This window comes from Pistacia vera, unplaced genomic scaffold, assembly GCF_008641045.1.
Source record: "Pistacia vera cultivar Batoury unplaced genomic scaffold, PisVer_v2 Contig265, whole genome shotgun sequence".
Lineage (NCBI taxonomy): Eukaryota > Viridiplantae > Streptophyta > Magnoliopsida > Sapindales > Anacardiaceae > Pistacia > Pistacia vera.
Window position 1 is genome coordinate 1,410,003 of NW_022196074.1, and position 11,360 is coordinate 1,421,362.

Below are 11,360 nucleotides of genomic sequence, written 5' to 3' on the forward strand. Positions count from 1 at the left end.
TGGCTGACGTGAGCTCACACTAGTAAGAGCCAATCAGAGTTCAGGAGCCAGGCTTGTGAGTGGCTAGGAATTGTCCACCTGCCCAAGCCCTACGCGATTTAAGGATGTCTCCCGTGCAGACAACCAATAGGAAGCGGGTTAGGAATTGTACCACACCTGCCCGACAATAGAATCATGATTACTACCTTGAATCCCCCAACTATAAATAAAAGGCTCCTCTCTCATTTACGAGATTGGCTCATCTTTAGTCGAAAAAAGTATACTCTCTCTCTACATTTAAACTCTCTATAGATTGTAACTCAGCTTGCTGTACGCGACTTGTGTAACCATCTATTAATACAACCATAGTGGACGTAGGATTCGCTTTTAAGAATCTGAACCACTTTAAAAATCACTTCTCATTTATTCTTTCATTGCACATTTCCATATCACGTTTAATTTCTAAGTCCGTTTAGCACTTTGCACGTGCGAGTCGTTGGTGTCAAAATCAAGCATCAACAAAGTTTTTATGTAAATAATATTATTCAAGAGAGACTCTTGAATGTATTATTCAAGAGGTTTTGAGTTCGACTCTCTTCTTAATTGCTAATAGAGATCGCTATCGAAGCTCTTACTCAATCGATAGTTTCAAAATTCCGAGAGATTAGTTAAGATGAGTATAAACTGGTTCAGACACCCCTCATCATATATATATATATAGCCACTGGCTTACATAATACTTTAGATCAAAAACCTTTTAACTTATTTCCTCATCAAATACAACTTGGTTTGCAATCTCTTGGAATTGGGAGATGGGTTTTCCAAGTATAAGCTCATAAGTTCCTAAATACATTTACAAAAAAGTATCTTCACTTAATAAGAGATCTTGGATCGAATCGGTATATCAAAAGTAGGAAACTTGAAGAAGGTTATGTCAGATATAAGCGGGCAAAACTGTTCCATATGGTACCCTCCTCTATAGCCCTTATAACTGATATAAGCTCCCTTTCAAATGGATCGTTGGCTGCTACAACATTCACCCTGTCATTCTCTCTCTTTTGCCCACTGAGTACAAACCTACACACAGGGCACTGGCCCTGGCTTCTCACCCATGGCACAATACAGGCTTCATGAAACATGTGTTCGCATGGTGTAAGCATCACCGTCTCTTTTGGCTCGAAATCTTCTAAGCAAACAGCACAGCTCTTAATGTCGTTTTCTTTTTCCTTTTGTATCTCTTTCACGGCGTTTTTGGAGTCGAGTCTGTAATATAAATTCGGCCTTATTTTCATTGGAGGGGGATCATAGACTCCTTTCTTTAACTTCTTCAAAGCCATTTGCTGCTCCTCTCGAGTCAACTTTGAGTTGTCGTCATGAGTTGCACCTTGCACATTCTGTTGTCTTATGAATGCTGGCGGGGATGCCTGGATGATTTGCCTGTGACTAGGGTTGACCTCCATTCCCAAAATATGCACTGGGGAATGTGATGGCACTGGAAAACTATAAGTACTCCATAATTAGAAATGGGAATAGAAATCAATGCTCATATTGTGATAAGAGCAATCAGCATAAGCCATGAAACTAAATGAACTTTTGAAATTAATTCATAATTCATATATATTCCAAAAGTATTGATCCTTTGATCGTTTCACATAGCTATTTTCTTAATAACTGGTTATGATGTTTCAGGTAGAAGAAACGAATTTACATAAAGTTAACGAATTTAACTTGTTGGAAAATGGAACAGTGATCATGTGGTTTGGGGTTCTGTTATTTGTTGTAATTGATTTCCACTAGTTCTGAGATACCAGCTTAACAGAATTTGTAAAAGTTAACATGCTTACCCAGCTAAGCTGAATGGTCCTGTTATCACTCTCTCATCGTATAAAGGTCGTGGATTGGGTGCATCCCAGCTGGTACCCTAGATAACCAAACCAAAATAAGAATTAATTAAACAAATTAATCATCTTCCGCAAGATATGAAATTTCAAAGAAAAATCATTACTCTTGATCCTATTATAAAGGCAGAAGTATACTTACTGGATCAGCACGGAAGGAAAGAGATCCAGCTTGAGAAAATGGAGCTTGTGCACGGCTTCCCTCACTACTGTTAGGAACATGGCCACCATAACCTTGTCCGACCGGCCAATTTCTTGAACTTGGGGTGGAATTGCCGCCACTCATGGTGTCTTTGTCCAATTTCTCAGCAGAAGTCCAATATATGTTATATTAAATATTGGTAGCTTTATGTAGTGGAGTTATGAAGAAAAAGTTTTATTCCTCTGTCTAATTGAATGTCACTCAGTGAATATGCCCTATTAGTCGCTTCCTTGCTTTTCTACTTTTCTAGTTTCCTATTCTAATCCAAAGTGTGATTCTTTCTCCAACTTAAAGATGCTCATCTATTGGACGATCTACAAAGGAGAAATAGTTCAAAAGTAACTAAGAAAGGCATCCAATGCTAACAATATGGATGACTATACACTTTGACTTCTCTAAATGTGCATCTAGTGTGACACTACCCACACATCCAGAATCTCGCTTTGTCAGTGATGATAAAACTTACACTTTAGTACTTGTTCTTAACCCAAAAGAAAAAAGGCCTAATAAATTAAGGTACACAACAAAATTGTATAATGTAAACCAACGGACAGAAAAATAAATTAACTTCAATAATTTATACAGTTAATATAATTCAAGAAACTAAAATTTCGCCTTAGAAGCACAGGGGAAAAGGGAGTGGGGGAAGTTATAAGAGTTATCACAAAATTGAGACCGTTCAATTCAATCATCTATGGGAAAATCTCACTCCAATTCCTTATCATAAATAAGAGTTTAGCGTGTGAACCCCGCTCTGAATCAACAATATTATTAACCAACGTTTTAACAGGGACAAAAATAACAAAAAGACAGGGCAAACATAGCTATGTAAACCATACCAAGTTTTGATATACCTCAAAAAGATGAAAAACAATTACTTCATTCACTATCCTCTTCTTGTGATTCAGACTCTCCACTCTTACTAGCTTCCCCACATTTAAAACCACCAGTAATCAAACCATGACGACCCAAAACAACAAGATCAAGAAGCTTTCTCCTACAATCATACACTACATTAGTCTCAATTAACTGCCCCCTCTCATACGCCTCCCTCAGAAAAACAGTATGTTTCTTCCCTTTGGTGGACAAGTAAAATATACCCGCGTGATCCAAGAACAAATCTCTAATATTAAAATCAATCCCAAGCCATTTCCTAAAATGACTAATCTTCTCTACTTCCACCATCTTCTCCACTGTCAAACTTAAAAATTCATGCACAATAGCAACTGCCTGTTTTTCCGATCTCTTAATCCCAGACTTAGTTTTCTTATTCTCTGCCATTACCTCGTACGGCCCCACGTAAGGCAACCTCTGCCATTCCTTTACCTTAGCCTTAAAATCTTTACTCAACCTCATACCGGACGGAAACCCTTGTTTAAAACTGTAATGTAAATCCATTCCATTAACTTCACAATCCTCTCTACAACACTCCATCACCCTCCAATTATCAACTGCCGCAGTGAAATCTCTCCCACGCATTTCATCAAACAGTTTCAACACATGAGTATTTGGTTCATTACCGTCGCAAAGCTTAAAATTTTTCGAGTTTCGTGCAATCACCGAATCCTCAAAATCATCAGGCAGCCCAAGCTCCCTCCAAACCTTAAAAACAGCGCGTAGAGGCAAAGATTTCGAAGTGGACATTGATAACAACCTAACTAACTTCTCAACAACTAGAGGCAAAGAAGCATTGATGGCTTCAGCTTCTTGGCGGGAAATTTCAAAGGCGACATCGGTCAGCTTAACAAAGGGCTGGGACCTAGTGGGATCATAGAAGATACGAAAAATGTGGGGATACTTGCGTAAGAAAGCAGTGGCGCCACGATTGAGTTGGAGCTTTTGGGAGAGTCTATTGAGGAAATCAAGGGACACTGAAGGAGGGTCGTTTTTGTTGGTTGGGTTAGCGAGAATGAGGTCTTGAATGGAGATGACTTTGAGGAAGTTCTTGTACTTGTCCATGAGTTTTTCGAATGTGGGATCTCTGAATCTTGATGATACGTACTGGGCTGAGGTTGTTTTTGATCGGACGAATGATACCGTCGTAGGGTGTTTCAAGATTGATTCAAGGATTTTGAACTTACTTCCCATTTTGGTGCTCTGAATTAAGGCCTTCTCATATGTCTGAAAGAGAATTTAAGAGAAACACAATTGAAAGAACTCTGCCTCCTGTTAGCACAGAGGCATAAAATCTGGAAAACAAAATTCTTTCATTAAGCAGGATAAACCATTCGGGAGTTTTCGATTAAATGAACCAGTTGAAACAAGGGTGTGGAGTGTGGACCATGGAGCAAAATTTGTATTAGAGAAATTGATGTAATAGTTCCACGATATAGACGTTTGCAGGTGATTTTCAAATGCATTAGCATTACCCCTTTTGATCACAAAAGAACGCAAATTTTGGAACCAACGGGACCTGAAATTTTGTTTATATCATAGATTTAATAGTCATAAAAAGCGTTTGATGCTTTCATTGAGATCTCCCTCTTCTAAGATTCTTTTGTTTCAATGTGTAATTTTTCATCAAACATCTACCCACATTCAATAGCGGATGAATTGTTGAAGCATAGAAAGTTCAAAGGTTGATTAGCAATAGGATAAGAAGTTCGAACAAATGCTGGAAATTTTGAAAAGAGATACGACTTCGTGAAGACGATTGGGCTTTGTTGGGTTCTGCCTATACAAGCTAAAGCCTAGTATCACCAAAGATCTGCAGGTGAAACCAATTAGAAAACCAGCTATGAACTTCTCCATCAGAACTTTGAAAGTGAAATACTTTGCCAATTTAATCTCTGAACATCCACTTTCCACCCCCCAAAACCATGAATAAAACTTTTATGTTCATGACTAACAACTAGAGGGACTGTCAAAACATTTCTAAAATCTTTTATATTGAAAAAAGAAAAAGAGAATCATTACGAAAATTACACCAAATAAAAGAAAGGGAAATTCTCATGAGAATTCTGAAAAGTCAATAATTTGAATGCTAGTGAAGCAAACAAATGACATATCTTCACTGTATGCATTTCAAGTAGCTTTGCAGTCAGAAACAAAGCCCTCTTCTCAGGATCTCACATGGGCAAGTAATCTGCTCTCCAGGTCATCAAATAATAAAAGGAAATGAAGAGCACAATTGAAATCATATCTTCTCATTCCCACCATTTTTCTTCGGCTTAAGTCCTGATTTCAGGTCAGTACATTATTTTTGGGCAAACAATACAAATTAAAATAAAACAAGAAGCTGAACTAACAAGCTCAAACTTGCAAAAGAAAATTGATGTGAGAAAAATACCTCATACTCAACACCCCCATTCATTATTACATCATTGATAAAAAGCCCAGTAGAGAAGAATCTACTTGCTCATAGTGGATGATAAATAGAAATTCCAAAATATGGAGCCCATTGACATGAAAGCTACACGAGCTTGAAGTGGGACCACCCTGTTACCAAGCCATCATTATTGTAAAAGCATATTACAGTCTAGCAATCTCTAAAATCAATTGTCATTGGGAGATATTCAATAAAAGTCTATGGGGAAGAACCATGACAAAATGCATACAGATAGTCTAGACAATAGTCAACTTGTTGCCAAATATACAATATTAACCAATTACAAAATATGCAGTATCAGACCTTGACTTGAACTTTGGTGACTTTTGAAAGTGGAATAAGTTTGTGAAAGTTTACATGAATTCTGAAACATATATATGGTCAAGCAAAAAAGTTTCTTTATTAACATAACTGCTCATGCTGGCTACAAAGATAAGTGAGTTATAGACGCTTTAAAATCAGGTTCCTATTGAGAAAATATGTATGTTAACAGGTCATGTTCTAACACAAGCTTTTCCCCCAATTTACCCAGGTTACTTGAGAAAGCAGCAAAAAATGGTTCTGTTGTGTACCAAAGGGTCTAATGTTTCTGGACTCCTGGAGGCATGGCCTTAAATTTCTCATACAAAAGCACCAAAAATAAATTGAAGGAAAAGAAATACCAAGAAGATGTACCAAAAATTTAATATACTGACAGGGATCCAGAACCTAAATCCTGCACAGAAATCAGAGGTTGACATTAAAAATCCAAAAGCTAGAGCACAGTATAAATTAAACAAGAGAATGATTCCAAGAGATTGTTACCATAAAGTAGTGTGGGCAGAGCATCTTTTTTATACTTGTTTGGAAGCTCAGAAACCTTTCGTAGCCATAAATTGTTCCAAGCGAAAACAACAGCAATCACACATGGGCCAAGCACTATTTGGTTTAATAAAACCTAAAAAGACTTTAAGTCATGAGGCATTTGTGGAATAATCTGGTATTTCGACATAACAAGATTGTTATTGAAACACTATATGTGAAACCTGAAGACAGTATACCTTCAGCAATAAATTCTCCACTGTTTGCTTTGGCATACAACGCTCAAGTAACTGGTACCACGCATAAGAACCAGGGCCATATAAAAGGAATCCATAAGAAGTCATCCGCAGAGCACGGATCCAGTCATGATCAAGAAGAATGGCCCACAAATCATTCTAAGATAGAAATTTTGGTCAAAATAAAACTCAAAACAGTTTAAAAATTGCTTAAATATAAAAGTAACTGAGTGATAAAACATATTTCCAAGCCCCAAGTGTAAACAAAAAGATAAGAAAACTAGGAAATACAGAGAAGCCATAGAATTTTCTTCACACTTGGGGATGCTAGTTAGATTAGTCTTAGATAGTTGTTAAAGGTATTAACCTTCATTTTCTTGGTAGCGAAGCTGAGGGAAAGAAAATAAACAAAGTAAATTTGAATTCTCAACTCCTATGTTGTTTATCATTGTAGTTATTTTTTTTATTTAAGGTTTTTCCGATAACTATAAATTCTTACAGGACCAAGTATTTCCATTGACAGAGTTTCAGAAATGATACTTTTTATCTTGCGTCCAAAATCAAATAGGAATCTGATTCCATGGTTTTCTAAGGAATTAGCAGTCTATTAGCTTCAAACCAAACAAGAGTGGCATTCAAGTTCATTAGAACCAATCATACCCTAATTGATTAAAACCCCACCCTGCGCATGCATCTTAAAGGAAAAGCAGTGCACATTTCCAAATCTAATTGCACTAATCAGAATCTTCCATAAAAAACATCACAACCATTTACACCCATCCTTGACTAAGCCAACTCAGTTTTCTAATTTATGATAACCAACCACATATCACTTTTTAACCTTCCAGATGATATTTTTAACTCCTCCATAAGACCACCTTATAAAAAAATTCTTAAACCATTTTATACACATTCCAATTTCCATGCATGTTCAAAACACAATCTTTAACTAGACGACTCATCCTTTCATTTTCCGAAATGAATACATATTTTTTAAATATATATCTACAGAGTGATGGAAAAAAATTAGACCGACCTTATCGGAATGAAGTGGATGTTGTTTCAAAGCATTGTCTTTTCTCCAGCGGTCAATGAGCTGAGCGATGGTGTCACCGGTCAAAGCGAGTGAGCCGGCGGTTACCGCCTGCTTTAAGGGGAACCGGTAACCGGCTCTTCCTGTAGCCTCAACGGAATCGGAGGATTTAGAATTTCTACTTCCAGAATTGCGTGGTTTTGCTTTTCTCCTTAAGAAGTTCCAACCCAAGATTCCGCCGCTACCACCACCTAGTGCTTCCATTTTCAGATCAAAGTTGCAATCAGATATTTCTTTTTTCCCTCCCTCGCTTTATTGCCGTTCATTTGTAGCCATTACTGCGGCCGACAACTTTTAGACGCATACCGCAACAGTTCAGCTTCGGCGAGTAGGGGGAGTCCCACTATTACGAAACGCCGCGTTTCGCTGATACCTTGTTATTATTAGCCTTGCATTTCGATTTTTTTTTTTTTTTAATAAAAAAATAAAATTGACTAACCAGCCGACTGAGTTAGTGCAGCAGTCCAACAACTTGAGTTTGGTGGGGCTCCTTCAAATAAAAATTTATAGATTTTTTTTTTTTTTTTTTAAAATACATTTTGTAACTACCGACTAGATTCAAATTGGACTAGTTGAGTTGATTAGGATGCTTCTTAATATTTTATTATTTCTATAGACAAATGGACAATAGAGTTTTTATAAGAAAAATATATTCTTTATTTCTCAATAAAACACATTTCATTGCAGTAAGTAGTAATTCCTTCAGTCTCTATCAATATAAGGGAAAGTAACATAACAAAAAATTGTTTTTTTTTAAATCTTAAAAAAAGGAGGATATAAATAAAATTACTATTTAAATATTTAAAGAACTTGGTCTTCTCCTATAACAATAGTGTTATACATCTTAAGTACGTCTTACATTTTTATCTCAATAAAGTATTTTATACGACAAAATATAATATTTATCATAGTAGATACTTATTTACACTTCAAAATCATTATTTTAATGTCAATTTTATCATAAGGCATGAGATATCTGATATTATTTTGATTTCTTTAATCACCGCTTTTTCCATGTCAAAAGCAAACAATTATGAGAGAGATATTTGAGCTATCAAATATTTAAGACTTTTTCCCACCATTGTGTATTGACACTTTTTCACCCACAGATTTTTAAAATACTATTTTATCATCTAAATTTATATTTTATTTCTAATTTTGGTATCGTTGCAACCCTACACCACCACCATTCTCTTTTCCAATCATCACTCACCAAAACCCCTCAAACCCTACTCTCGCCAATTGCTAACAATTGAGCGATTAGAGTTTACGCAGTCACTCCTCTCAAGTAAAATTTTGATCAATTCCAAACCAACAAAAGATTCATCAGTCTCCCCTCTTTAAAAGCTCTAACAGCCTAAACCAAGTTTGCTTTCTATTTTTTATCGGAACATGAATTTAGGTAGTCAAGTGGTATTTTAAAAGGCTATGGGTAAGAAAGTGTCATTAAACCATTATTTGGGTGTAAAAAAGTCCTTAACTCTATACGAAAAAGTAATACCATGTCCACAATTCAATCTCACAACTTTCTCTTACAACTTCAATATGACACTTAAGTTAATAACTGTTACGTCAGCTCTCACAACATTAAGATACTAAATGACTTTTGACTGAACAAGAACTATTGTTTCTTATAGACGAACGGTCGTTCCTTCATAAAGAATAATTGTTCCTTATAAAAGAATATTCGTTCATTCATAAAAAAATGATTGTTCTTTATGAAGGAATAGTCATTGATTCATAAGGAATGATTGCTCCTCATGAAAGAATAACCATTCATTATGAATGGAACAATTATTTCTTATGAATAAACGGTCGTTTGTCTCAAAGAAATGACTATTCATGTTTAGTCAAAATCGTCAACTGATGTGGTGATGCCAACTCTATTGCCATAATAGGGCTGTAAGAGAATGTTGTGAGATTAGATTGTAAACGTAGTATTTTTGCACACAAAAATATTAAGTTAATTTTGGTTTACATTGTCTTTTGTATTATTTCACCTGACTCGGTAACATATATCAGTACACCAAGCTTACCAAGAATGCAAAATATTAAATATTGATAATTTAAATAACTTTCAAATGTTGAATTAGTGATTTTCAAACATAATGAACTATTAGTCTTATGGTTGGATGACAATATTTTAGCTATCATTGTGAATTACCAAGAGGTCTTGACCTACCACATTTTTAGGGATTAGTTAAAATGCCAACAAACTGGCCCATACACCCTGGTTATATATATATATAATAAACAATACATAACATGAAACCTCATATTAATAGTATTATTGTTTGTTTTATTATTTTGGATAGGATTTTTGAAAAAGAAACTCCGTTTGGTTTACTATTTTAATGCTTTTCAGAATAGTATTTTGGAAAAAGTAAAGTTAAATTGAGTTATCTTATAATTATTAATGTTTTGAATTAAATAAAATAGAATTGAATTTTGAGAATGGTTTTTAGGATAGAACACTGGAATAGGATAGGATAACAATTGTGAATCAAATGGGAGTTGGGTGGTTATTACGAGGTGGATTTAAAAATTAACAAAAACACCCTCCTATATTTGCTAATTTATTAAACACCCTTGCAATAAAACATTAAAAATTAACAAAAACACCCACACCCACCAATTAAATGCAGATAGCCGGTCATCACCGTCAGAGGGTGGGCGGAGTCGCCTTATTTTCGGTCAGATCTATTGTGGATCTGGTCGAAAAAGGTTAGATCGATGCACTACTGGCCAGATCCAGCCAGTAGTGCGTTATTATACCAGATTCCAGCTACCTTCCGGCGGTGGTGGCCGAAATCTAAAAAATGTGGGTGGGTGGGTAGGGGTGTTTTTGTTAATTTCTAAATTTTTTTTGGAGTGTTTAGTTAAATTAACAAACTCATGAGGTTTAAAAATAATTGAATAATATAGAATAGGATTTTCAGAATACGAAACAAAATATGTATTTTGGATAGGATAGGGATATGATAGTGCAAAAATAACAAACATGCCCATTTACATTAACATTTTGTAATCATCAATATTGTATAATATGATATTATTAAATCCACATTATTTCATATTATATAAAAAAACAGATGAATAGCTCATAAGAATTAAAGGAACTTTTTTTTTTTTAATAATTGAGATGTTCGAGCCAGCTTACGCGAATCTCAGTTAATTCTTGAGACTCTAGAACTATCCACTAGGTAAGAGCTCAACTGTTACTTCTATTAATAATTAAGAAAAGACTTAAACTCATAACCTTTTTAGTAATACATCCAAAAATTTCTATCGAGCCGTTTGACCATCCAAAGATAGTTTAAGGAAATGTTATGCCAATATGTCCAATAATTTTTAAAATAATGTTAGATTTATAACCCAATCTCATAATATTATTTCATAATTTGCGATGCAGCAACTCATAAATAGATCTCGTTTATCTGTTTATGAGCTGTGCTTTCGGCGTTTATAAGAAAAGGTTGCAAGGTCGAATCTTTGATTTAACGTTATTGTAATTTTTACTAGATTAACAATGCAATGTTATTATAATTTTTACTAGATCAACAAATGCAATGCAATAAAAGAGGAAAACGAATAAAAGAATATGAAAAAAAAACAAAAAAACCCTCTGGGCTCAAGCTATATTCGTAGGACCCACAAAGATCTAAAATATCTCAAGTGGAGATCTACGGTACACTAGAGAGTACTAGATTCTACAACCACGCAAGCACGCACCACTCAAATATCCACACCCACACGCCTTACAGATTTTTACCCTCCCAATTTTTAAAATTACACAATACCCCTCCTCCCGTATAAAAAACTG

The 11,360-nt window shown here is 35.2% G+C and overlaps 3 protein-coding genes across 3 annotated transcripts; all 3 read right to left on the reverse strand.

Annotated features, from left to right (window-relative positions):
* Positions 1 to 908: 908 nt before the first annotated feature.
* On the reverse strand, positions 909 to 2,192 carry LOC116133021. Its single transcript, XM_031418695.1, has 3 exons — positions 2,020 to 2,192; positions 1,824 to 1,900; positions 909 to 1,479 (listed from the first exon to the last, which is right to left on the reverse strand). Exons 1-3 carry the CDS (start codon positions 2,161 to 2,163, stop codon positions 909 to 911), a joined length of 792 nt encoding a protein of 263 aa, XP_031274555.1. The 5' UTR covers positions 2,164 to 2,192.
* A 741-nt stretch (positions 2,193 to 2,933) lies between these two features.
* On the reverse strand, positions 2,934 to 4,481 carry LOC116133131 (protein ROOT PRIMORDIUM DEFECTIVE 1-like). Its single transcript, XM_031418810.1, has one exon. The coding sequence runs from the start codon at positions 4,165 to 4,167 to the stop codon at positions 2,959 to 2,961; it is 1,209 nt and encodes a 402-aa protein (XP_031274670.1). The 5' UTR covers positions 4,168 to 4,481; the 3' UTR covers positions 2,934 to 2,958.
* A 924-nt stretch (positions 4,482 to 5,405) lies between these two features.
* Positions 5,406 to 7,848, reverse strand: LOC116133118 (protein Mpv17). The gene is made up of 5 exons (XM_031418796.1): positions 7,481 to 7,848; positions 6,448 to 6,603; positions 6,212 to 6,344; positions 6,083 to 6,122; positions 5,406 to 5,517 (listed from the first exon to the last, which is right to left on the reverse strand). Exons 1-5 carry the CDS (start codon positions 7,739 to 7,741, stop codon positions 5,430 to 5,432), a joined length of 678 nt encoding a protein of 225 aa, XP_031274656.1. The 5' UTR covers positions 7,742 to 7,848; the 3' UTR covers positions 5,406 to 5,429.
* Positions 7,849 to 11,360: the final 3,512 nt, after the last annotated feature.